The sequence below is a fragment of the Fistularia commersonii genome, chromosome 15 (assembly GCF_037954325.1).
Source record: "Fistularia commersonii isolate RoL2024-O1a breed Wild chromosome 15, RoL_Fcom_v1.0, whole genome shotgun sequence".
NCBI lineage: Eukaryota > Metazoa > Chordata > Actinopteri > Syngnathiformes > Fistulariidae > Fistularia > Fistularia commersonii.
In genome coordinates, this window is record NC_141298.1 from 10,353,109 (window position 1) to 10,380,852 (window position 27,744).

The 27,744-nt window shown below is 49.5% G+C and overlaps 1 protein-coding gene across 3 annotated transcripts; it reads left to right on the top strand.

Annotated features, from left to right (window-relative positions):
- Window positions 1-27,680, top strand: fam222ba (family with sequence similarity 222 member Ba). Of its 3 annotated transcripts, none has more exons than XM_086160780.1 (3): window positions 1-133; window positions 20,293-20,420; window positions 25,798-27,680. In XM_086160780.1, the coding sequence occupies exons 2-3, from the start codon at window positions 20,339-20,341 to the stop codon at window positions 27,552-27,554; spliced, it is 1,839 nt and encodes a 612-aa protein (XP_086016906.1). In that variant the 5' UTR covers window positions 1-133; window positions 20,293-20,338; the 3' UTR covers window positions 27,555-27,680. The 3 variants fall into 3 exon arrangements, with proteins under 3 accessions (XP_086016906.1, XP_086016908.1, XP_086016907.1); XM_086160782.1 differs by having other exon boundaries at window positions 34-122; XM_086160781.1 differs by lacking the exon at window positions 1-133 and adding an exon at window positions 1,296-1,410.
- Window positions 27,681-27,744: the final 64 nt, after the last annotated feature.

A 27,744-nucleotide genomic window follows, 5' to 3' on the forward strand; every position in this document is an offset into this window, starting at 1 on the left:
GCTGCCGCAGACAGCAGCAGCAGCAGTGATTCGGCAGCGGCGGGGCAACGGGGGGAGAAAATCTGTCCGTTTTAAACCATGGCGACGAACTGAAAAGAGAAAAAACGATGCCTTTCGCAGAGGTAAACGGAGAGTAAGTAGTGCCGTCTTTCCCCCCGAACGCCCGCCCGCGCGGTGCCCTGTGACACCCCCGCGAATTTCGCCACGGATACCGGGGAACGGCAAGAATGAGAGGGCAACAATGGGACTGTGTGTATGTTTCGCACCGAGCTTGCTAGGTTAGCTAGCCGGGATACCCGGCCAGTCAGCTGGCACAAGCGACCGCCGAACCCGCAGGTTCCCACACCCGCTTCACCGGGCTCCGGTACGCCCGTTATGGCTTGGCCGTCCACTGTCAGCAGAAAAAAACCGTAAATCCTCGTCCCCGACCGGGGAGAGAGGGGGAGGGGGGACCGGGGACCCAGCGGTCCGGTTGTGGTGATGACAACAACGGCTACCCGACGGTAGCAGCCTGTTTTCTCCCCCAGCCGTCTCACGGCGACCGGGTTTTCGGGGTTATTTATGATTTTTCCGTCAGCGTGACGCCGATAGTTGTGGTTCACCCTCCTTTCCCACCTCCTATCGCTATAAATTGGAAGTTCCTTTTCTGGATGGAGGTGGATAAAGTGCTGCGTTATCTCCTGACATCCGGGGCTTTTAGCGGTACGTCAAGCTAGTAGCTGTCACTAAGTTACCCCCCCCCACACACCCACCCCCTTCTCCACGTCCGACACACTCATCAGGACTTTTGCCTGCTTAAATCCAAATGTAGATTATCCGATGCAGATGTGCGTGTGTCTGTGCGTGTGTGACGCCACGGAAAAAAAGGTCTTTCCACCTGCAGAGCCAAGTGTTAAAGGTGATAACAAAGGGTTGACGTCACCGGGCTCATCCCGCCTGATCCTGCCGCACAACCTCCTGAGGAAGAGGAGGAGGAGAGCAGGAGTAGTTTCCACAGCTTTCTTTCTCTTTTCTCTCTCTCTCTCTCTCTCTCTCCTTCTCGGTCTCTCTCCTCCCTCCCTCTCTACCCCCCTCTCTCTTTCTCCCCTTGCCATAACGCCTAATGGTTCGTTCGTGTCTGGAAGGGAGCGAGGGTCTATCTCTGATCAAATTTCGGGTATCCTAGGGGCGCACTTAACTAATGGGATCTTATCGATGTTTCTTCCTCCTCCTCCGAGCCTGATCTTTACACGGCGGAATGTTAATGTCGCCACGGCCTGTCCGTGTTGTTTTTGGCCGCTTTTTTATCGTGGAGTCGGTCTAATAATGTCACGGAGCCTGACGGATTTGATTAAAACATACCGCAGTAAAGCAATACATCTGTGACCGCCTCGGACTATGGAAGGCATCTGCTTCTTTTCCCCGCAAATGGTAAGATGATAAAGAGAGACTGGAATGTTTTAGGAAGATAAAAGCACTTTCGTCTGTATTTGCATGACCCCCTTTTTTTTGAAGTGGAAAATTATGTAAAATGCCCTTATCTTTTTTTTTTTTTGCAGCATAACAAAGGTGAGGCTGTTTAGTTTACGGCAGCGGGGAGGATGTGTCCAGAGACATCCTGCGCCCAGTCAAGCAAAAGTCTGACGTTGCATGGCCAAAAGTGCAGTTTTGCACCGTGGCTTTTTCCTTGCCCTACGTTTTCCGACGAGTGGGTAATTAAATTTCAGGCCTTGTTGTCTGGGAAACTCTTGGCCCCCAAGACCGTCTGCAATTATCGCGTAGAAGGAACAGTTCTTGCGTCGGGGTGCTACGTTTCCCAGCGCATTGAAGATTAATTAGGTCTTAGAAACAAATGACTGCACGGCCTCTCCCTGTTTGTTGAGTATTATGTCATGTCTGATCGCAGATATGTGGAGCAAGCTCTTAAAGGACAGATGGCGTTGCAACGGCTAAAGCGCAGATCTTTGCACGGGTCTCACCTTGTGCATTTTGTGTTTAAACAGCAGCGCAGCGAATGGGAAATTTTCTGTTTGTGCTCTCAACCACGTGTTTACTTCTGGTAACGTACGAAGAGGATTTTCGTATTTGCTCTCAACTGATGAAGGTAGCAGATGAGCTTGAATGTCGGGAGCACCTGGTTCATTGGTTGCCAAGAATTACGGCGCTCCATCAAAGGGAAATACCACTTAACCCATTAGTCATGTTCCGGCTCTTTGACCTGTCACGGCAAAGCCAGACTTTGCTGACAACAAACTGACAGAGAAGCAAGTTTGCCCTGTTTTTCTTATAAGCCAACCACTGCCAGGTACGTTGGAACCTATCGATCAATTTACATTAGGGGTGGAGGAGGATAGCTTGCCATAAAATCCTCGTGTTGCTGCGATCCAACACCGATACCAGATATCAGATGGGCGAGAGGCAATCTGGAGCAAAGGGGCAGACTTAGTTTTGGTTTTGTTTCCGAGGAACCGTGGCCACAAAAAGAAAAGAAAAAAAAACAAAAAACAATCAACCAGGCGAACCGTTCCCATAGGAGTGAGTGACTAGTGGATCTGATTGTCTGGCAGAATTTTCCAGCCTGCACTTCTGCTTTTGGATTTCATCTTCGGGTGTTAACATGTTGTTCCCATTTGATTTCCCCCTCCCTCAGCCCCGGAATTTAATAGGAAAGTCAGTAGAATCATGTTTATTATACGTCTAGCCTATATTTTGTTTTATAGAGTGTGGAAAACAGTCTTGGCTCACTCAGTGAGTAATAACCACAATGTCTTTCCCACAGACAGTCAGGAATACAAGCCTATTAATTAAATGCTGGTTTGTGATGATACCCAAAGGCCTGGTGTTCTGGCATTGGTATCCGCAACAGGACTGGGTTCCCCACCCTTAAAGCCAGAAGCAGTGTAAAAGGAACATCTGAACTTCTCCCATTCCACTCAAATCCACGGCATCACTCGCTGTTTTCCAAACCAAATGGCAAACAAATATTAGCGCGTGATTATTGGAGCAAATGGAATTGTTTGCGGTGCCTCACATGGACGCCCAGTTGTTCTGCGCAGCAGAATGTTCTGCACTTGTCAGCCTCACATCCCCAACTCCATAAATTAAGTGTGTTTCAGACAGCAGTAATAAGAGGATAATATCAAAGCCTTGCCTTATTTCTGGTAGACTTGAGTGTGAGACTATGAATAACAGATCACAAGGTACAAAGAGTGAAGCAAGAGAACTTGAGCAGCTTTTTATGTTTCAGCTGTTGTTGGGATTCACAGGGAGCTCATTAAAATACATTGATTAGTACCTGTCCTGATTCTGTGATTGTTGACAGTGAAATGGCTTGGATAAACAGCATTTTTGTTTCTTCTTTTCTTTCTTTTTTTTTTCTTTTTGATGCAATAATTTTCATCGCTGGAATGAGCCACAAGCCAAAGCCAGTCTTTGAGGTTGTGTTTTAGCCGGGGTACTTGAATTGGAAATGTGTAACCGTGTGTTCTCCCTTGTGCACTATGTTCGCTCATTTCATATTCCAGCGGGGCGAAAAGCATATGCTATGTCGGGATCTCTCGCAGGTGTTGTCTGAATTTCGTGTGCTTAGTAGGTTTCTTTTCCTCACCTGGATAGTCACGGATCATCTATTTTGCCAAATGAGGCAGGTATCAATGATCCAGCGGCCAACTCCACCATCCTCTCTCTGCAGCTGTCAGCCGGCACTCACTATGTAGCCACCCACCACTTCCAGAGACTCCCTGTGTGGCCATCTGATGTTTTCTTGGTTGCACAGGTCTAGTTTTCAAACATGGAGCAGATGTTTGGTCGGGTTGGGTTTTTATTTTTTATTTTTTTGAGCGTGTGTACGCGCATGTGGGTAAAGCGAGTAGATGAAGTTCGGGGTCGAAAGCTGGTCAGGCTGAGAGCAAAGAGCTGCGGCCACATGATATATCCAGATCGGGTGTTTAGGACAACATGGGCAATTTCTGGATACCTCTCACAACAAGGGACTGACCTGCAGGGCTGTGGGTCAGCTGTTCCATGGCATTTGGTTTGTTTCACGTGGCTTGTTTTCTTTTTGTGTTGCCAAATGACTGCAGGCGATAGGCCTATTTGGAAATGCACTATGTGTCTGTTTACCACATTTTTGTGTTCTTTTAGCCTTTTTTTTTTTCTAGCTGCTTGGATTTGCATGTTCTCTGGCAAGTCCAATTAAGTTAAAAAGCTCCCACTCTTGTCGGGTAGTTTTGCGTCATCAGCAAATCTGATGCCCTAAAGCCTGGAACTGCTGCAACCCAACACCAAGACCAAAGGGCTTTTAGGAATTGTTGTGTCTTCGACTCGAAGGCAATCGTGAAAGGATCTAAACCTCGCTGTGACTTTCACAGCAATAACAGCGGTCGGCGCGGCAGGAGGAACGAGGCTCGGTCCCGGGCAGCATCTTCGTCCGATCAGGCACAGGAGACAACAGGGCAGCTTATCCACCTCAATCTCTCAGGCACTACTGAGGAGCAGGGCAGATGCTGCTATCTGTTGTTTATGGCACAAGATAAGGCCGTCTCAATCGGATCACCGACCCTCCCCTGACAGCAGCACCCCCCACCCCACCCCCCACCCCCGATATTGTGCTCTCTCTAATAACAGGTTGCTAGGCGAGTCCCGCATCAGTCTTAAGTAATCCTAATAAATGTCATTAGCATGTCTGCGGTTATTGCTGCAGTTTTCCAACGTCCCTGCCAGCTGTACATATCGGGGCATCATTAGCCACCACCGGAGAGGCTCAGAGACTGACCCAGTCTGCAGGGTCAGAAGGAATGCAACAACAAAGCACCAGGAAAGCTGTCGGGGATATCAAGTGGAGATGATAGAGAGAGAGTGAGCCCAAAGTGTCATAGTTGGCACAGACATGAGATGAAGCTAAGCTACTAGAGGATTAGAGGGGGAGGAGATGAAAAATGCTGTCGGCTAATTGGGCTTTATTTTTAATATTTCAGAGGATTCATTAGAGGCAGATTTTCTCTTCTGGTTGTAGTCTTGAGTCTTTCGGGGACAAGCCGCACACGGCAGCTTTTTGCATGCGTCTTGACATTTAACACTAGGTGTTGTATGTTTTTTAGCACACGCTACCTTTTGTTCCACCACAATTTCCATTATGTCTCTTGTTAGACGCTCATAATTCATACCTAATTTTATCCCCCAGTTATCCGACGTCCTATTTAGTGCTAACAAATACACTAAATGTCACATAAATATCAGTTATTCACCACCATCTTGCTCTGAATGTAGATGAGACTGGGTTGTCAAGATTAAGAAAAGAGTGTCTTTTGCTCTTTGTGATCCTTATGAGAACACGATAACCTTCTACATAGGAGGTAATCGTAGTGAGTATCTGAAGGTCCGGTCACTCTTTAAGGTTTGGACGCGTAGAGCTGCGCCAGGGAGGGACTGAGGTTGAACTAAAAGGGTTGCCGAGGTTAGCGCTCGGCGCAAGGCACTTTGCCATGACCCTCCTCAGTTTATCATCACTTGCACCACTTCTCCAAGACTGAGTGTGTGGGTGTGTTTTTTTTTTTTTCCTCTTTTTTTTCTTTTTTCCTGTGTGCATGCACTGTGCCGGAGAGCAAGCGGCACTTAGAATGGGGTTCTTTATAACCTCCTAACCCTCTGGTCCTGTTTGCACCCATTGTTGGCCGCGGTGAATGGTATCTCCGTGCCTTGAAAAGTAACCAGATGACATTCTTCCTGTTGTTCAAAAGGGCCCGGGGTTGTGTTGTGAGAAGCGGCTGAAAAGATAGGCTAAGACTGTGACCTTCAGAGGCTAATCTCTGGCATGTCATTCAGTGCCTGTTTGAAGCAAATGCAGACCCTTTTTTTTTTTTTCGTCTGTGATAGCCATACACCAAGTCAAACAAGGCAGAAATTCCTCTTGGGTTTTCAACAATTACACAACACCAGCTGTAAAGTTGTTTTTATTTTATTTTCTTAACCGAGCTTCCACTTTGGAGGAAACTGGCGGCTCTGTGTTTTGTAGAGGCTGGACCGAAATCGTTATTCTAAACATGCAGTATGTCTGACACAGACATTGTCCAAATAGTCTCCCCAGCCTGTGAGTGAGCCCTCTGTACACAGACCTGTGGCATCAGCAGCCCCTCTGTACGGCGCTGAAATATCACCGGCGCGGCCAAAGCACCGGGGATGAAATGCGCCCAGTGAGACTGTAAACATCAGTGCGGCTCTCAAACTAGTCTGCGTTGTTTATGTCTCCTCGCCCCCGGTGTGTTTGCTGTCTTCAACTGGCTACGGTTCCTGGAATGTGCGCCGATGCAGTTGTCACGTTGTGTTGGGAGGGTTTGGAAAGGAGTTGCCATGATTTGAATCGAATTGAATATTCCTTTAATCGTCCCACAGTGGGGAAATGTTCCTGTTTCACTCATGGTTCAAATCCATAGCTAGCTCCAAGTGAGGACAGGAGTCACGGTCTGTTCTTTAACTGGAAACCCATAGCATGTTTGATCCATCAGGAAAGGAAGCGTGGCCTTTTTTTTAGTGCTATTAAGATGTTTCAAACTGTTTCAACTTTGAACCGCGGCTGTTTAACGTCTGACAACACTCAAAGATTAACAGCCCGCCACAGCACAATATGGCCGTGCCGCCCGGTTCTAGGGTTGGATTTAAAATTGGAAGTCACATAACGCCCTCGACCAGATGCTTTTAGTCTCCACTGAGAGCCGCTCCGTCATTAATGTGTTCAAGGAGATTTGCTTTTCACTCTGTTAGAATTCACTTTACTGGCTTTCAGCTGTCTTTGTGCTCGTCCAAATGATCTCCATGAGTGTTTTCTGTCAGAACAAAGTTTTCACCCTCCAGCCTGCGAGAGGCTCCCCCCTGCTTCCTGTGTTAATGCCGCGCCACCTGTATGGGGTTAAGATTGGGGTCGGATGTCTCACAGGGGGCCGTTGTCTGAGGGCCCCCCTTTTTTTTCCCTGGGACCAATTGCACCGGGGCCTGATGTGAAACATGCCAAGGAAAAGAAAAGCTGTCAGGTTTTTTTAAAGGCCTCTTTTGTCAGGCATCTTTCAGCGATAAATGATTGGCATATCTCCTGCCATTTCCCCCTTTTGTCTGGATCCACTGACTAAGAGCAGATAATGAAATTGAACATTATGTGCAATGTGTTTGCCTCCTGTGTGCGTTTACCCGTGTGCACTCTTAAAAATACAAGGACACTTACAAAGGAAGCGGCGGATTAGGAAAGGAAAATGTCGACTTTTATCATGCCACGGCACAACTGTTTTGCATTCGTAAGAATCCCCCCACCCCCACCCCCACCCCCCCGCAGAGAGGCGTAGCATCTGTAGAATGTGATGGAGATGGAGATGGAGAAAGAGAGAGTGAGTGTGTGTGTGGGTGTGTGTGGAGGGATTTTGGGGTGGGGGTGGGGGGGCAGCAGAAGAAGGGAGGACTACAATTTGAAAGGCATACTTGAAAGTACTTGTGTGTAAAGAGTCCTCGGGCAGGTCATGTTGCTGTGTTGCAGAGGAGCATTCGTCTCGCCGCGTATCTGACGTCCCGGGGTCTCATTGCGAGGGTTCGACTGCACCGCGTGTCGCCTTTCTGTAATTAATAGCCAGCAAGCCCCACCACCACCACCGCACCCCTCTACTCCTCTCCCGCCTGCCCCTTCAAGAGACCAGGTGCCGCTCAGATCTGCTTCGGTGTGGAAAGACAGCAGATAGTCCGGGGGCGGGTGTCGCCTTTATTCGGTCCGTCATGATTCATCTCGGCGTGCGCGTCTCAGTTTGACGGTCTACCTGCAAACAGGCCGGCTCGGACCCAAAACAAAGAGACTCTTAATCATCTCTGTGAATTTAATGGTGTGCCCAGTGATGGATCGCTTATTGGTAAAGGATGTGGTCCATTTAGTCTACTTTGTGTCAAGCGCCATTCCACTCATGTCCTGTGCTGTTTAGCAGGGCTCGCGGCCCTGACAGATTGCCATCCCGATGGGGAGATTTATCCAGCCGGCACTGCCAATGGCACTGACACCATCATTAGGCTTTGATCAGCTGCAGTCTGCAAGGCGAAGAAGAGAGAGTAATATTCTTGATCTAATTACTAGGAGACATTTCAGGCAATGTAATATGTGATTTAACCTCTTCTCAGAGGCTATAAAAGGAAGCTGGGTTAATCTTCCTGGCAACCTATTTTCCACGCAGAGGAGAGTGCCTTAAATTTCTTTTTCCCTTGAAGCTGGTTAAAACCAGCGTGCCGGTACGGTATGCTAACACGAAGTCGCCGCCTTTCTGCATGAAATCTTTCAAGGCAAGAGTTTTTTTGTGACCTTTGAATGTTCCCAACAACTCGTTCACAGGAACCCGTGGTGCTGTGTGCCTTAAAAGCATCGCAAGTGGAGTAAAAAAAGCTGTCCTTTTGGCTTCTGTGCGCTTCCTCCAAATGGATTGTTCTGCAAGCACCTTTGTTTTCCCTCTCTTGTCTTGTTCTCTCTCTTTTTCTGTCTCTCCCTCCCGCCGCCACCCACACACCACAGCATGACGGGCCCAGGAGACTTGATTGAACAAATAGATTGCCAGTGGAATCGAGGAGTTTGGGTTAATCAGTCAAACATAGTTAAACAATTCTTTGGACATGAAGGGATTAGCCTTGCCTGCACTGAGCTCATCAGAGCTCATTCTCCCCAGAGCGGGCCGGGCTTTTAGGGCCAAGGGCCATGGCCCGGCTCCCTCCATGGAGAACCACACACGCACCCCTCAGCATGCTCCATTGCCCCTGAATTCCCCACTACTCTCCTCTCCCTTTGTTGCAAAGTACAATTGGAATGATGGATTAGCAAATTAAATGCAGACCTTTCTATTCATGGCCACCCCCTTGCAAAGTCTCGGCCGCGGGATCGACCGCGAACCTATTTTAAAATGGCTAACTCGTTTACTGTATGCCTGTTTTGGCCTCCTCCAGAAACAACCTACGTTAACCCTCGAAGCGATTTTGGAAAAGGCTTTCAACACACCGTGTCCGGATATCATGTTTACTCAGGTCGTCCTTCATTTATTTTATTTTTTCTTTCCTCTTAGTATTTTTATTTATTTTTTTTAGTTCTGCAAGCTGATCACGCTGATTAAAAAAGAAAAAAAAAAAGTGACCCCACTGATATGATGATATGCTGGCAAGCTTGGTGCACAGCTGCAGACCGAGCTGTCTCTTAATTACCCATGTCGTCGCTTCCTCCGTGTCGTCGTTGGCACGTGGCGAAAACTACCTGCCTTACCAACGGACACCCATCGTCATGTTTCCCACTTTACTTTTTCCACACACGGTTATAAATGTCACTCAGTTAAGACTTTTGTAGTTTTCCTGCTGTTTATATAGGAGGTTGTATCTCATCGCTACACTTGTGACGCACTTTTTTTTTTTTTTTTCGAATGTTAGCTTTCTTTTTTATCTTGGCATGTTAATATATAGATTTTTTTTTTTTTCTTCTCGCTCTAAATTTAGAGCAGTATATTTTGTTTCATGCTGCATTTTGTCCGCAGGCAAATCTCAATCAACTCACTTAGCTTGGATTCTGTGTTCCCAACCCGCATATCTTCCATTCACATTTTAGACTAAGGTTCGCCTTTTTTGTGTTTCCCAGCAAGCGGTTAGCCCGGGCCCCCCTCCATCACTCTCCTTTTGCCCCCCGATCCCTCCTCCAGTGACACATGGGGGTGGATTGCCCGGCTCTGCAGGGACCCCAATTAGCAGAACTAGCAGGCCTCTTGAAGGTCACTCGCAGATCTTTGGTGTGGGAACAGAGTAGGGCCGGGCCGGTCGGGAGTGACCCTGAGAGTTTTGCTTCTGAGGTTATCTCGCACAATAACCGCACTTTCTCTCGTCGTGGAACTGCAGTTTGCATACTCCCTGTTTTTGCAACGCACAGACTTGGCAAAAAAAAAAGAAAAGGAAAAGTAGCTCCGGATTTTGCTAAAGGTCAAGTGTTCTCAGAGGATTGTCACAGTATACTGTGACCATATCTGCGAGATCCATTTGTCATTAGCTCCCAAGTCCCCTACTTCATCAGGCCGTGTCTGGTGTCGGCTATCTGGGCCTGATTGATGGCTCTCTCCTTATTGCAGGGAACGGGGGGTCGATGGCAAAAAATTTGCTGCTGGGTGCATTAATGCTGTGTTCAATGGCATAGACCTTTGAGCGGGCCTCATCAGTCTTGAATCATCAGACGGCTGCTGGAGATGCGTATGAGCGGGCATGATGCAAGAAAGAGAGGGGGGTTGTGGGGGGGGGGGGCAAGAAAGGAGTCTTATCAGCTAGCCAAACTCCCTGACTTAATCTCACTTAGAGAAGGGAGAGGTGACCTTATACTCCCAGTTCAGCTTTCCACATCCAGCTCTAACCCACAAACCCCAGAGTTGGGAATAATTAATTCTGTTAATTTGTCCATATGGAAGTGAGTCTGCACCAACCAGTGCAGAGGTCAATCATATCTAATCCTCTGTGGTTCAATTTTAAGCAGGGGGGGGGATAATTGACTCTGCATATCATACCCAATATGCTACTGAAGGCCCGGCATACTTTTTCATGTTTAAAGATGCTTTTCACAAAATCCATTACTTGCATATAAGTAGGTTGCATTATGAAAATATGTACATCACAATCAAACAAACACTTTCCCTCATTAATAGGCTTTTAAAATCTCTTGGAAGTACGCACCCCACCATCCCTAGAAAAGCGAATGTATTGGAGGTTAGACTGAAATCTTCCATTTAATTTCATGTGAAGCAAACGAGTGGCTAGTTTTCATTTTCATGCTAAAAGTTCAGTAATCATTTCTTGCTGTTGTGGTTCACATTCAACATTGAGCTTTTCGGCTTCGGTTGTGCGGCAACGGTTCTTGTACGTTAACCGCTACCTGTGTTGGTGTTCAAAAAAAAAAAAAAGTCAGGAAAAGAAAAAAAAACGGTGCCATGACAACGCCAGTATACAACCAGTAACATTGTGTGTTAGGTCACAACCAGACGAGTGGCTAACCGGAGGGCCCTCGGAGCATGGGAAGGCCAGATGTTCCCATGCAGACACAGAGGTGAGATGTTTGCCATGCCGGGCCCGTGTTTGCCCGGCTCTCCGCAGAGTCACCGGCCGGCTGCCCATTGCCCAGAGCCAGTGTCTGCTGGGGAGGGAGCCAAGGACACAGAGGCTCTCACATATACACAGGAGATGAAGGCGAAAACCACAAATGTCTTGTGTGTCGCCAGGGGCAAAGGGAACACATCTCACACACAACCACGTCCGGTAGAGAAAGATCTCTTTTATTCCGCGGCCGCTCTGTTGATGCGAGGGGACTCTTTTGGACTCGCTGGAGGCCAGACTGAATGTCAGAGCTGCCATGGAGGCGGCTGACCTTACCAACTTTCCATAGACACAGGAAGGAGGCGGCTCAGCATATATCGAACACACATCACACACTCGCGCCCGCTTACACACACACACACACACAAACACGCACGCAAACACACACGCGCAGCAGGGATTGGAATCGGCATGCGGGGGGATTTGTCTTTGTGCGGCTGCATTTCTCCGGGCGGCACAATATTTTCGCCGGTTCTGTGCAGCGAGAATATCCACCCGACCTGCATCTCAATAATTCATTGTTGGTAATTGAACAGCGCCTTTCCGCGCATCAGGAGTGAAAGCCGTATTGTCCGCCCGCGCCGAGCAGGTCTGACAGGGGAGCCGAGAAATGTTGTCTGCCGTGGCAAGAAGCGACAATTACAAGTGAAAAGGGGGAAAAAAGAAAGAAACCTTGTAGGTTACTGAGTGCTATCTCACTAAAATCACGTTTCGTCTCCGGCGTTTATACTGTACCGAACAAAGCGGCTGCTGTGGGGCCTGCCTCCCGCAGTTATGACTCGTCATTTTCCATTTGTTTTTTTTTTTTTTAAGTTAATTTTTCTTTGTTTGTTTCCTCCAGCAAATTCTGCCGTTCCGATAAAAGTCAATACAATTTATGAAAGTTGTTGTAAAACTGCAAGGAAATTACACAAAAAAGAAAATGAATATCAAAAATTATCCTCGTATACGATTAGTTTTTTTTTGTTGTTTTTTTGTTTTAAATTAATCGTTAAAAGTTTTGACAGTTTCAGGGCTATTTTAGTGTTCATCTTTTCTCAGCAAACAATTTGATTTTTATTTATTTATATTTTGAAAATCCCTGGGCTACCAGTAGATTAACTGAACAGTTGGTGGGGGAGCGAGGAGATACAACAATGAAATTAATTTGAATTATTTGAAAGTAACTTTTCCATTATTTGGCAAAATTTAAGGAAAATTGGCAACAATTACAAAAATTTAAAAAAGTAGCTATGAAAATTGCCAGCAAAACTCTCCCTCCCATAGATTGCTGTTTCTCTGTGTTCACAAAAGCGACTAATGGTGAATAAGATGTTATATGCAAAATAGTATTGAGTTATTTTTACTGACCTGAAGCAGACATTACTCAGAGTTGTGCATATGAGTGTGTGTGTGTGTGTATTAGTATGTACAGCTCATTGGAGAGAGGCCAGTTAGTAGAATGAGGATAAATCTCCCACAGCTGAACTGTGTAACACTGGAAGCTGTTTTTGTGCGTTAAGCCCTTTTAGGATGATTTGTGAGAGTCAGCGCTTGCACACAGTTCTGCCTCGCAGAGACACGCTGACCCCACCACTAGCCCCCCCATTCCGCTTTAAATCAGCCCAGCTGCGTTCACAAACAGGCTGGGGCTGGTTAATGCTGGGTCAATAATACGGTTCTAGGTGGGACAAACACAGGGACTTAACATTTTTCCCTGTTAAACACAGCGCACATGTCAATAGGAAGGAAATGGAAAATGCTGAGGGAGGTCGTTATTCCTGTAGAGGAAAATCACTTTTATGTTTGCCGGGAGTCGTTTACATGCTTCCCATATATATGTGTGTGTGTGTGTGTGTGTGTGTCTGTGTGTGTCTGTGTGTGTCTGTGTGAGAAAGAGATGCAGAAACAGCTGCATTGATTCGGTTTTGTTTGCTGACTACTCCAAGCAGAAATGTAAGCCGTGGGAACACCTGGAGAGAGCGGAAAAAAAGGAGAAGAGGTGGTGGTGGTGGTGGTGGTGGTTGCGGCAGTGTCAGCTCAGCTTTTGGCTCAGTACCAAGCGTATGCACGCGCACATACACACCAGTGACGTGCGAGGGTAGCCTGGGATCCCAATCAACAGCACTTAACAAAGCTTCCCTCTTTCTCCCTTTAATCGCGGGCTCAATTTGTCACTGGGGTGTCCAATTTCTGATAAGCGCTTTGACTGAGAGGCGAGGCGGGAGTGGGGAAGAACACAAAATGGATGCACCTGCTAACAAATGAAATCAAACCACTCCATCTTCATTTCTCCCCGCTTTTTTTTCTTTTTTTCCTTTTTTTTTTTTTTTTTTTTTTTTTTTCCCCGCGCCACCTGGAAAAAATTCTGCCACCGCTTTTCAGCTTTCAACCGCATCCAGTTTTATTTCCCACAAACCAGAGAGAAGCCCCCCGATTCCAGGTCAGATTCTAAAGCCGGGGCGGGTGACGTGGCCTTGTACGGAAACGCCTTCATTTCAGTCCTCAGCCGAAAGCGTGACCTTGATACATTCTGTAAGGGCATGTTTATCATCCATGTTAATCCAGCGTTTCCCACAGGATTATATGAGACCGTTTGGGGGGGGGGGCTCAAACCCTCCAGGGCGATGCTAGCCAACCGAGGGGCCTCCACATTACATTAAAAATATCTCACGGTTAAGAACGTCAAGGATTCTTGTCAGAAATATTTAATGCGTCTCATCACAAAAATGAAAATATGAAAATCTTACTCAGGCGATCGATACAGAATTTTAAAATGGATGTCGGGATTCACCAGTGGTGAAGGCATGCAGGGAGGCGGCGATGAATCCACTTAAGCGCTAAACTGCATTAGCCTTCCGAGAATTCATTCATTCGTTCAATTGTGAAAGGTCTTCTATCACGTCTCAGCCGCCTCGCGCTCTCCCCGCACAGCAGCAAAACAAAAACACATTCCTGAAAACAGATAATCGGCACGTAATCCCGGGCACGTCCGAAAACGTTTGACTTTCCGACGCAAAAAAATACTCTTCTCTCCATCGCACCCACGTATCCGCGTGTGATAGCGGAGAGAGAACTGCGTCTGCGCCCATGTTTTTGCGGTCAAGGATTACAGTGATCCCACATGCCATATGATGTACGGCTCAGGTGAATTACTAACAGGAGGGGGATTCGGTGAAATGACTAATAAATCCCGGCATGTGGGAAGCTCGGCTAGACTTCAGCGACTTATTGCAGGATGTGTCGGGTTTCGGAGGCCATTAACACGATACACTGACTGCAAAGTGTAGAATACTCAATATGACCTTTGCTGCTCAGCTCCGGCTGCATGGAGCAAATTAATGGTCCTAATAAGGGTTTTAGCCACCGTGAATTCTTTCCACCGGTAATTTTGAGCTTTCACAGCAGATCGGTTCTTTACTTACTCATCTATGTTGTTATGTTTTTTGTTTTTTTTTTGTTTTTTTTAATTCTACTGCTCTCATGTCGTATCTGAATGTTCACATCGCAAACCGGAAAAACTTGTTGATTGGCGTCTGACAATTACCGTCACTTCACATAACCCCACCTCAAACACACACATGATTTTTAACAATCTGGCATCTGTTTATCAGCTTTTTTTTTCCCTGATCATGCCCTTCTAGTTCTCTACCAAACCTCACAGTCTGGCATCTGACAGGGCAACATGTGACTCAGCGCAGGTTTATCTAGCGTGACATATGGATATGTGAAGATAAGGGCGACGCGGCTGAACCACCTTGGAGATGAAAGGCAGCAAGATGCTCACATATGCATGTCCTCCCGTCTCCCTAGTTATGTGATCTGATGTTTACCAGGGCCCGTCTGTGCATTCCTGCACCTCTCGGTGTTTCTCCAGCGTTGTCGTCGAGGCGTTTTTGTGATCGCTCCGATGAAATTGTCAAAGTGGGAATTCTCACGGTCACAGATAAATCGTCGGTTTAGAGCCTTTTCCGATTATTTTTTTGACTGGCTGTGTTAATCAGTTCAGATTAAGGGTTTTGCTGAAATGCAGCTGCCTCCAGATGTCCTTGCTGTCTTTTTTAACTACTTGTCAGACCCCCTCTTCTCCCCCTGGAGGGGCTCGGGACTGTCACGTCTGAGGCCGCGTCGGCTTTTCACTCACTCAGCGAGCTTCTGGCTGCGCTATGGGTGGATTTTCAGCCGATAAATAAATAACTAGGCTGGCACCCCTCGCTTGGATCCCCTCTGTTTTGGCAGGCCATCCACACTGCATTTTCTATCAGGTGTAAACATGTCTGTCAAACAGCACAACCAGGGGCCCCGGCATTTTGGCATTCATGACGCCAGTCATGCTGCGCCGCCAGCACTTTTCTGTCTGCCCGGCTGACCTTGGCCGGGCCCGACATGGCCGCGCTTACGTGGAGCCGCCGTCCACGTTTGTAGGGCACTTTGGGAAGCCAAGTGGGTTCAAGTGGCCGCCGGTGAAACTGACCCCGTGCTGAAGAGAGGACCTCTAATGGCCGTCCTCGCATCGCTGACAAGTCAGACGTGTAATAACCGCGAACGTTGCTCCAGCGGAGATAGCCGGACAGGACAGGGACACTCGGTGCCCTGATATCTTCTCATCCTTTCATCTCACCACCATTACTGTCACTTTGCCCGCTGCGAAGAGCCAGGGAAATCATCCAAGAGGTGGAGCCACGGGCTCCTGAGCGCTGATGTAAAGACAAGAGCGGAGGAATGAGGTCGCGCCGATAAGAGGCCGCGTACTTTCATAACCTTTTCTAAGCTCACTGGCGCTCGGCTCTGCAAAGAGTGCCGTTTTCTCCTTGCGAAATCGACCCTCCGTATCTGACACGTATGCAAATATTTAGCCAATCGAGTCGTGGACTGTGCACCGCTCTATCTCGGCGCGATATGCCATCCGTATCCTCCGCCTCACCTCAGGGAACTGTCACTTTTCCACAAGTTAGTTACTCCCAATATTCGAGCCGCTTCCCGGTTCTGCAGACTCCTCCCTCTAAAGGAGAGCTGATGTGAGTAGCTGTCTCCTGCCGCTGCAGCACTTACCTTGTTTGACAGTTTTATCCCTGACACTCAGCGTCTTGCCACTGCGGAACCGCTATTTTACCGGCTCACAATCCGCTGCGCCCGCTGGTGTTTTGGCCATCTTGTCGCGCCCGCCCACCGCTCGCTGTCACGGTCGTTCGGCAGGCCGGGCCCGGGCTGATGAGGGGTCCCCGCCGGCCGAAAAAGCGAGCGGCCCGTCCCGAACGCCTCGGGATGTGCTGAAGTCATCAGGATCCATTGTGGCAGACACTGAGCCGGCCCATCTTCGACTCACACGCCCGTGGCCTTCTGCTCGCCGGAGAAATCCTTTTTCTACCTCCGTTGTTTGTAAAGCCTGATGGGCTAATGAAGGCCATACCAATGTGTCATTTCTATCTGACATGCTTGAGAGCCAAGGCTCCCCCCCCTTCTCCCCCCTCTATTTTGACAGAATGCTGTGGCATTCAGGAGTAACAATCTGTCCTCCTTTGTGCTCCTTTTCTTTTCTTTACATCCCATTCAGACTTGACTTGCAAAGAAAAAGTAATTTTACCCGCTCTGTCCCTGGGAGAATGAACGCGGGGAAGTTGCATTGACTTTCTACCGCAACATTTTTTATATTTTTTTATTTTTTTTCTTGGCTCTATTTCAGACCCATAACCTGGGGGTAAACATGCAATTAAAATAACAGCAGCCTGCTTTCTCCAACCACTCGCCTCTCCCGCAGCCGTTAGCACAAGCAATGTACAACATGGCGGCTGCGTTCTCCTAATTGCCTTTGCTTTTAATTGGTATAGAAAGGGACTGATATTACACCAAACATACTTTCTCACCTTGTTTTGTCATCGCTGCTCTCCGTTAATTTAGCCGTGTGTCTCTTCCTAATGAGCTTATTTTTGGTGCGCAATCTGCGGCTTCTCTCGTGCATTTCTGCCGGTGGATGTTTTTTATAGGTGATTTCCAGTGCACCCTCCACCCCCCCCAAAAAACAGAAAAAAACTTCACAGTCGGACAGGATATTGATAAACCCATCCAGCACATAAATTCAGTCATGCTGTTCTATTTCCTAAATGGCTTCTGTCTATCCTGTTCCTTCGCTTTCTGCACGTATTTTTTATTTATTTATTTATTTATTTATTTATTTATTTATTTATTTTTCAACTCTCGGATGCGTTTTTATTTTTTTTCCGTCTCCTTCCCCACTGAGGAATGAAAGGGAAAATATAGGTCAGCTTTTATGGGAACAATTTGACACATGACACAAGCCGCGCGCATCACTCGCTCAAGTCCCGCTTTTCCCCGACTCGCCTTTATTTGTCTATGATAAAAGCCACACAGCTATTCACACACTTTTATTACGGTCCTATAAGTAGTTGGTGGAGACTTGCCGAGTCACAGGGGCTCCCTAATACTCTGAGAAACCCACGGTGTCTGTCTGCATGGGGCTGATAGTGTAAGACGCCTGGCTAAACTCCACCGAGCCAATCCCCGCTCGCTCGGCAGGCCTGCCCGGCTGGCTCGGGTGTCCCCTCTGCAGACGCCGCTCGGTTTCCACTCGGAACAGGAGGGGTTGTGTCTCCACATGACAAAAGGGCTACTAAGCCACCTTCGTGCCCGACGGGGATGACGGCCAGAGAGCTCAGGCCCGGCCGGACCCCCCGCCTGGCGGTGCGAGGGCCGGCAGGGCCGAAAAGAGGCTGGCGGTGAAGGCGGTCATGTGCCTGCCGCCTCCTGCGGAGAGGCAAACTTGATTCTGACTGGACTTATTCACGTAAACGGGATGAGAGAAAAATGTTCAAAAACGCCTCCGGAGTACAGCCTGATTAATGCAGCGATACCCGCGTTTGAGTCCAAAAATTACCCAGAAGGATGAGTCCGCACATGCCCCGCTCAGAGCGGTTATCGCAAACCCCGTGTTTCTGTCCTTCCGCGAATTGGTCTCCCCGGCGGAGCATGGCGCCGCAATCACGCTGCCAATGCGGGACAAAACAAGCGGGGAGAGATTTGCCAAAAGCGGGTTGGTCCTGGCTAGAAACAAATCGAGCGACCGGAGTCGCTTTTGATTGCGGCAGGAACGCAATCAAGCCAGCCGACCAAAAACAGGGGGGGGGGGGGGGGTTAACGTCAAATAACAGCCTCACAAATGACGCGGCAAATGTCAGACGCGCGGCGGAAAAAAGTTAAAGCTAAACACGGGGAGCTGACCTTATCCAGAATCTGGGAAAATAAAACAACAAATAACGTGTGCCGCAAGTGTGCCGTGTAACGCACCCACAGAAGGCCCGGACGTCCCTAATAAATTGGCACGACACCGCGCTTTTGAATTCACTTTGGCTGCCGAGCTGACGGGCGAGTCGCTCGACGTCAGGCTTCTGTCTGCTGGGTTTCATCTCCTCCTGCTCTGCGCTGTAAAACAGTGTCAGCTGGGGCATTACCATAGGCTGACCTTTGCCGCCGCACTCCCTACTGCAGTTTTCTGACATTCAGGGGCGCTGTGGGGGAGACAGGAAGGGGGTGCGCTGATGGCCTGTTGGCTGTTTTTCGCCTGCGGTGCGTCGACGCCTGTGTGTTCCTATAACAAATGAAATGACAGTTTATGTTGATGATTTTTTTTTTTTTTTCTCCTCCCCTCACATCACTGCTTGCTTGCCAACATTTTTGGGTTTTTTTTGAAACCCCGAGCAAAGACACGGCCGGGTTTGATATTTAGCTTTCTTCCAACGCAAACCTGCTCGTTGTCAAAGTGATCGCTCTTATCTTTGTGTGAAATCTTGGCACCCCGATAAATAAAGAGAGCTGGAAATCCTGCCTGCTGACATCAAGGCTCTAGGTGCCTAAAATCCTTCCAAGGCTGAGGGAAAAGAATAACATATCAGGCCAATTAAAGTTAATGCATGGTGACACGCTGAATCGAGAGCAAGGATTGCTGCCATATGGTGGTCCAGGCTGTAAATCAGAAAGCGGGGGGGGGGGCTGGGCAGATCCGAAGGGTGATGCAGCATCATCCGAACGCAGCAAAATCCTCAGGACCGCCGATCTACCTGGCTCTGCCTCCGTGCACCAGCCGAACCCCAAGATGCGACACCCTCAGGTATCTGTGTAGAACTGGCAGCTTCATTAAGCCCCCCCTCTCCGCTCCCTGGGAGGATTTAAATGAGCTGTCCTGACCTTTTTGAGCACCTTTTTTTTTTTTTAAGTAAGTTCAGTCCCCCCCCCCCCCCCCCCACTTCTAAACCCGCCACCTGTCTTTTCTCTCTTTCCACCTTTCTGTCTCACTTTGTCACTCCTCCCTCCGCCCGTCTCCTCTCCCCGCGGGGGGGAAAGACACTTTTAAGTCATCACCCTGCGGCAGACAGGCACGCCAAGGTTGTTTTGTGGGTAATTGCCTCTCTCGCAGACGCTGTTTGTCAGTGCAAACTCGCCGCACTCTTCTGACGCCACGCTGCAAAAAGGCGGAGGGCGCGGACTCTGTAGACTTAATTTGCTCCCTGACTGTTCCTCGGCACTGATTAAGCGAGCATCTGCGGTGTTTTGAATACAGCGGCAGGCCAAATGGAGCACGGCTAACGTTTTCTCCCTCTCTATTAAATCAGGGTTATTACACAAAGCGGCGGGCGAGAAGCCCGAGCCGTTGCCTCCTCCGTTCCCGTCTTTCCTCGCGCCGCTTGCCCCGTTGCTCAACGTCTTCAAAGCGAAGGCCCTTCTTTGTTTTTTGTGTGTGTGTGTGAGTTCCGGAGGGCTGCGGTATCGATCAGAGACTAACTTGTCAGCTCTTGAGTGTGTTCTCCACAAGACTACAGGAGTCATTAATTTCCCGTGCCGTGGTCCGGTGGAGATGGGAGAGGTGAAGCGCAGGTAGCCGGGGTCCGGCCGGCTGACTAACATGCAGGGCGAGGAGAGAGCGGAAGGGCCGAGTCAATTTAAAGCTTCCAGCCCCCTCGGGCCCATTTTACCTCGGCTGTTTGATGTTTAATTGAAGTTGTTATTGGCATCAAATGTCACCGTACCTGATGCTTCAGGTGTGAATCACGTTCTACTTGAAAGGTAACTATGACTTTCCCCAGCTTTGTGCCACCGGGGATCAGTCAGAGTCCTATTAGTCTGAACCCGGCTCTGTAGCACCGCGCACCATGTTCGACTACTAACACACATATCTTCTCCCCCCCCCCCTTCTCTCTGCAGTGTGAGGAGAAGTGTGTGCCCCATGTTGCATTAGTGTCTGTGTGAAATGCTGGCCTGTCTGCCAGGGCCAGGTGACCTCCCCCTCCAGCTTCTCCCCCACACGCAGATGAACACTGGACTTCAGAAATGTAAGTACCGAGCTCGCGGTTAGCCACCGCCGCCGACGGCCCCCCGATGTCCGCGTCGTCCCGGAACGTTGCCCCCCTGTGGCTCTGTGTCAAAAACTAAAATGAGATGACAGGCCTGCTGGCCAACAGTGAACTGAAGACCTGAACTTAGCGGTTAGCGTTCGCTGTGGCTAATTAACAATGTTAGAGGGTGACAGTGCATGGATTTTTTTTTTTTTAATTTTTAATAATAAACACAGACTCTCTTGTAACATGTTTCTTCTATGATACCTCGCCACCGTTGTGTCATGTCACCACCACCGCCACCCCCTCGCCAATCACAGTTCATTCAGCAGGCTTCTTGAACGTATCCGAAAATCAGTCAGACATGGATTACAGCTCCCCGAGACGGTCAGCGTTATTTATTTGATCAAAAAAAAAAAAAAAAAAAAAGAAAGAAAACGTCTAAATCTCCTTCTTCACTTCTGCCTTTGTCTGTTTGAATAGAAATTCAGCGCCGGCTTGACCCATTTCTGCCGCAGCTTTTTCTTTCTTTTTTCTTTCTTCTTTTTTTTTTTTTTTTTTTGTTGTAAAACGCTCCAGCTCATCAAGACTGTAATTTCAGGATCACAGTAATCAGCCAACCCCCCGGGAGATCAGCGAGCACGGGGGAGTCTGTTAAGTGCCGGCGTCTGTTGCCTCGCTCGGGTAGGCTAGTGACACGGCGCAGCCATCAGCGGGGCTGTTTCTCTGCCCTTCCCTTTATGTCACACAAGGCGACAAGTCGGAGCGCAAGGCGCGACCCGCCGATCAATTTGTTGTTTTTTTTTTTTTTTGTGTGCCCTGCGCTGTAATTCATTTCCATGCCGCACGGCTGGTCGGAGAAGTATAATTTCAATCTATCTCATTCCTTCCTCGTCATTCTCCACTAATGCTTTTCCTTTTCATCTGCACGCCTTAGTATCATTAAGAGACACAGCGTTACATCAAAAGCCGTCGAGCTCCTTTACGATAAATTGCTGTTATCAAAGAGTGGGCTGAGAGAAAAAAAAAAAAAAAAAAAGCCTCCCAGGTTGCTTCCCTCGCCGTCCCAGCTCTGGAAATCCATTTTTTTTTTTTTTTTTTCCGTGCAGCTGTTGAGGCGTTGGTTCCCCGCAGCACCGGGGGCCTTTAACTCTAAAGCAGAACCCCTGCCATCTCCGTCAAGGTTGTCCACACATGCCGCAGGACCCGTTGTCTCTCCGGAGCCCGGCTGTTTACCCCGCATGGAAGATCATCTGACAGCTTAACTCCACGAGACATTTGCTTGACTGCTTTTAGGTGAAAACCGTGGACCAGCTGCCACTTTAAATCTTTACTCCCTACTCTGAAACGTTCACACTGAAAGGGAGACGGAATAGTTTACATAATTGGTTTTAATTTGTGTTCCCGTTGGCTTATTCAGGAAGGAGCGCCGTCCCTCCAGCTACCGAGTCATGAACACTCAGAACTTGCCTTTGACACTTTCCCCCCCCCTTCCCCTCTGTCCTCCCTTTTTTTTTTTTTTTCTGTTTTCCACCATGAGCTCCAGATCACCGGGCTCACCACGCAATGCGTCCCCTCCTGCGGGGCGAATCCGTGCATAGAGGAGTCATTTTAAAAAGTTACGAGCTTGCAGGTTGCTGTCAGAGGCGAGGCCAGAGCAGCTGCTCTATTTATCATCAGGGAGTGACTGCTAACAGACGATGGCTATGAAATGTAAAGGCTGGCGGTGGAGTGTATCAGGTACGCAAAGAGACAATGGGTCACAAAGAAAAACCGCTCGCCCTCCGGGTGGGATGACTCAAATACCAGGAAACGGCCCTTGTTCCTCGGTACTTACAGGCAGAACAAACGGCGAATACAGCCGGGCCATTTGGCTGATTTCCACATCTCATTTCCCGGCGAGATCAAAAGCAGCCCGCTTCTTCATCTTCTGCTGGCTGCTCGTAATATATTTTTTTTTTTTCCATTATTCAAAGGTCTTACCGCCTTGCTCTAACCACATGGCGCGCTCTCTCCGGCTGCTGTTAATGCCGGTGAAAAAAAAAAAAAAAAATGTAGAGGGAGGCGGGGCGGGGGGCGGCTTCATGTGGGAAACCAAATTCACATGTCTAATTGACGGCGAAGCCTCAGACTCAATTTCCCACTCCTCTGTGAAATTTGCAATTTACAGCCGCGCAACCCCCCCCCCCCAACCTCCCGCTGCTTAAACCTTGTTCAATAAAAACAGTAGTTTGAATAAAAGAAACTCTAATTAGTGCCTGCTGACTGTGCACTTGTGTTCAAGCTTGCTAGCTAGCAGCAGGGTAATTAACACATGGCCGGACTGGCCCCTTCTCCCCCCCCCACCCCTCAGTTCTCTCCCTGGGAACGTGCTTAGCTGGAGATCTGAGAGATGATGTGCTCGCAGCCACCAGCAGCCGCCTACAAACTTCACTCATATCCTCATTAACCCTCCCTTGATACTTTAAGCTCTCTGACTAATCCAGGTTTGAGGTTAAGGTTGAAATGCTAATAAGCTCCACTTGCTTACCGGGGATATGTAACAAACAGCCACCACAACTTTTTAAACAGATGTAAACAGCAAGACGTGGATGTTATCCATCGCCGAAGGGGAGGGAAACGACTTATTGTAGGGGTTTCTGCAAAACTTTCAGCTTTATTAATCGCAAATAATCCCCTTTCCACTTTAATGAATGGGTCAGTCCCCGGACACTGACACTGCATTATTTGATACTCGCTTAAATCTAATACTTTTTAAGCATAAAAAACTCATTATGGAAGCGCCCGAAGCCGGGAAATCACACGGTGCACGGTTGCACGCTCGATTTCTCAATCAATGTTTATTCCAAGTCTGGGAAAAAAAAAGAGGGGTCTTGTTTAATTGTTCCGGGCTGACCCCAATTAGAAAACTCAGAGTTGTTCTTATCACCGCCGGAGCTCTTTAAACACCGCTGTTTTAATCAGTCCGGCGCACTCGTGTAAATTACCCTCCCACCTTACCCTTTCATGTTTGCTCGCTGAGCGCCGGCGTGGCCCCCCCGGCGGAGGTCGCCTGAACCTGAGCCCCACGGGGGGGGGGCAACCGCGGGTGCGCACGTATGCGCCCACAAACAAGTGTATGAAACCTTTTACGGTGCTTTACCAGGTGTAAGGTCAGAGATTTTAAAAAAAGAAGTGATTATTGTGAGATAAAAAAAGATGTAATTCATAATAATAGCACTTTTGGTGTTTTTTTTTTGAATAGCATAATTAATTAATTCCATTGATTTTCCCCCCTTTTCCCACTTGTTTGCAGTAATCAAGTTCTCGGAAGAACCGCATAATTGGACTCGGGGAAAAAAAAGTCAGCCTTCGACGTTCACGCAAAAGCTTCATTCAGACCAATTTGAAAGGAAATGTTAAACATGATAGTCGTGGCAAGATTTTTAAAAAAAAATTTTTTAATAGTCTTCCCACACGCTACAAGGCCGCCCGAGTGTGCCGACACCGCAGGCCGAGGAGGTCGCGCCTGTTTCTCCTTAAGTTACGTTTAGCGCTACGAGGCAAACAATTTGTGTTTGTTGAAGAGGCGTTGAGAAAACCGTGAGGGGACGGCCTCCGCAGTGAGTATTTAGCCATCCTCCGTGTGTCTATACCTAGCGCGAGATGCTACAAGGTCCTTGATCTCGTCTTTTTAACAGGTGAGGTTCACCCTTGTCACGTCTGTGCTCGCGCATGTGAGCGTCCGTTTATCCCAGGGCGCCTGAATCCATTCAGCGATAGACATTCGGGCTCTGTGATGGCGGCCATGGAGCCGGGGCTCCTTGGCCAGACCCGCGCATTAATTACGCCGCCATCAGCAGGCTGAGCACTCCGTCATCCCCCCCCCCCCCCCCCCCCCCCCCCCCCCCCCCCCCCCCCCCCCCGCCTCGTGTGCCGCCCCGTACAGGCCCCAGCACATCGCCGACCCATTGTTTCCCCGTTCACAAATAAAGCGGGAATTAATTAGCCAGTTGGCACAGTGGGTCGGTGCAGCCGTGTCAGCGCTTAGAGTTCAGTGCCGCGCCTCATCCCTCAAGCCTAATCAGCCCGCTGTGAGGCTGAGCGTGACGGCCAAGGCAGCATGAAACTGCAGCCTGCTGCCAGCCACTCGGATATTTCAAATTACCGCTCTGAGGTCGCCCGCGTGCCGCAGTTACATCTGTTTTCACCTAAAAAATTCGCAGAGTACCCCCTTTGAAACCAACCCGCCGTTCGGTCCGACATTACCGATCCATCTCGCAGATCAGATGCGCCGGATCCCGTGGGCGGGTCGGAGGTGTGGCCGGCCAGTAACACTGGAGGGAGGAACCCAGGGGAGCCCGCCGTCGAAAAAGATTACTCCCGACTGTTATTTTTTTGTGTGAGGGAAGCAGACGTGAGCGCGGTAAATTAAAATTAAACCCGCGGTCACATCTGTCGGATCCGGCGTATTGGCCAACACCTGCGTGACCTTGTTTCACAACGGGCTTGTAAATGAAAGGCGCCTTCGCACTCGCACACACACGCAGACACGCAACTGCGTTCGCACCTTCGCTTCTGCATTGTTAAATTTAGCCACAGTGCTTATAGCAGGTGTAACAAATGTCTGCAAGCCGAAGCCTGGGAGGTGTTCCTGCAGATCAGAGACGCTGCTTCTGTGTCTGATTACTTGTCTGCTGTCATGGAGCTCTGCTCTCAGCGTCGATCTCTCTCTCTCTCTCTCTCTCTCTCTCTCTCTCTCTCGCTCTTGCTCTTTTTTTTTCTTACTTTTACCAAAGGAGCCACGGGGGACCGAGGCTGCCTCATTCTTTCTTTTTACCTGCTCCGAAGAGGTTATGTTTTCACTCACGTCTGTTTGTTTGTTTATTGGACTGTCTGTCAGCGGGAATACAGAGAGAGGGGAGAGCGAAAAAAAAATAGAGGGGCGATTTTCGTAAAAACTATGGGAGGGGATGGAGGAAGAATTAATTTCATTCCTTTTCTGTATTTCTTTTTTTTTCTTTTTCCGAATCCCGGCCTCAGAAGAAGGTGTGCTCTCACTGAGCGTTTGTGATTGAACAAGCGCTCACGCTTGTATTTATTGTTCGCTCCGGACGTTGAAGGGTGCCGCCGCAAATTAGATTTTTAAGGCCGGTAATGTCGTGACTGCAATCACTTCGGCTGAGAACGAGATCGAAAAATCTCCTCTCTCCTCCCCTTTTGAGATGGGATTTGGGTTGGATTAGGAGAGCGAACAGCGGGGCGCCGGGTCCAGCTCGGATCCCGCCCAGATTCGAACCGATTTGCTCGTTTCGCGCCGCGACCCTTTCACTTGGATTGAGTGTTTCTCTCTGTGACACCCCACCTTCCCCACACCCCTGTTCTTCCACCACAGGGGACACCACACAAAGGATGAGATCCGCTCCGTTCCCAACCCCTGCAGAATTGGATGCCTATGCTAAGAAGGTTGCCAACAACCCCCTCACGATTAAGATCTTCCCCAACAGTGTCAAGGTCCCCCAGCGAAACCACGTCCGCCGCACCGTCAACGGGCTGGACACGTCGGGCCAGCGCTACAGCCCTTACCCTTCCTCTCAAGCCAGTGCCAAGACGGGCCTCCTCGCCATCGTCAAGGTGCCCGCCGTCAAAGGCATCCTGAAAGATTTCGCCGGCAGCCGGGCTCGCTTGCATCCGGAAGTAATCATGAACCCCCTCACCGGAACGTACCAAGTGGCTTCGACCAGCACTTTAAACCACCACCACCCAAGTCTGCCGAGCCTCGCCCGTGCCCAGCAGAGCTTGCCCCTCCAGCCGCAGGACCCGGCCCAGGCTCTGCAGCTGCCCCTCCCTCAGCAGCAAGGTCACAGCCAGAGCCTCAGACAGTCTCTCCCGATGGCCCCGCACCCTCAGGGCCCGTCCAGACCCCAGACACTCTCTCAGCACGCAGCCCTGGGCCACCCACAGGGCCCCGCCGCCGTCATGCTTCAGCAGCAGCAGCAGCAGCACCTTCAGCAGCAGCAGCAGCAGCAGCAGCAGCAGCAGCCGCCGCCCGGCCTGCAGGGGAGCAGAAAGCTGCCGGATGGCGACGCCCCGCCTAATGTTACAGTCTCTACCTCAACCATTCCACTTCCCATGGCCACCGGGCTGCATCAGGGCCGCCAGGCCGACCTGAGCACCATCGTGCATCAGATCAACCAGTTCTGCCAAGCTCGGGCCCAGGGCGCGGGAGCCACCTCCATGTGCGAGGGCCAGATCGCCAACCCCAGCCCCATCAGCCGCAACCTGCTTATCAGCGCCTGCTCCAGGGTGTCCATGCACAACAACCCCGCCACCCCCGGGTTCCCCCCGCCCAACTGCATCATTGGCCCGCAAGAGAAAGCAACTGCCCCGGCAGTCGCGCACCCACCGCACAGCGTGGCCGCTATGAACCACTTGCCTTCCAACCACACTGATCCCAAGCAGCAGCAGCAGCAGCAGCAGCAGCACCACCTCCAGCAGCATCTCCACTCGCAGCAGAATCAACAGCAACAGCTACAACACAGCACGCAGCAGCAGAAGATGCGCTCTTGGAATCAGCATCAGTTGGCCCACATACCCCACATTCAGAACGGTGGGACGCACCTCTGCAAGCAGCCCTCCCGGGACCCTGCCTTCCATTTCAAGGGGATGGGCTACCCTGCAGACGTGTGTGTGGGGCAGCCTTACACTCTGAAACCTCCCGTGGAGAGACCCACTCCCTCCCCGCCCGTCAACAACAGCATGCCCGGCCCCCTGGCCCACTACCCCAACGGCCAGTACTTCCAGTCCCACATTTGGAGCAGCAGCATCCTGCCCACACCCAATAGTGACAGCTCCGGGTCTCAGGACGTAGCCATGCCATTCCACGGTGCGGGCTCGGGGGCGTGCACCACACTAGACTGCGGGCCCCCCGGGGCGCCCCATTATAGGCTAGCGACGAGCTCCTCCGCCTCCTCTGCCCAGACTAATCTGATGCAAACAGCAGATTACTTGGGCGGGGACTTCCAGACGCCCTATTTCCGCGATCAGAATCTCGGGTTGATGGGTAAGATACATAGGCCCCCCCTGAGCAGGGTCGGTCCGGAGGTCGGCGACGGCAGAACCGCTCTCATCCAGCACCCAGGGTACAGATAAGCTATGGCCTTGTCTATACAAGTTATCAGAACCCCTTTTGTTTAGTCTTAAGAAAGGAAATACATGAGTTAAAAACAAAAATTGATAACTTAAGCAAACCGCTAATCTTAAAGAGGGTAAATGAATATATTTAATGAAGAACAGTAGTTTCGAGGAGGGGAGGTTTTTTTTCTTTTTCTTTTTTTTTTTT

Bases quoted from the DNA above. Each gene is read 5' to 3' on its own strand.
- fam222ba (XM_086160780.1), top strand. From the start codon at position 20,339: ATGCTGGCCTGTCTGCCAGGGCCAGGTGACCTCCCCCTCCAGCTTCTC. The intron at 20,421-25,797 runs GTAAGTACCGAG...CTTCCACCACAG, and splicing joins GAACACTGGACTTCAGAAAT to GGGACACCACACAAAGGATG.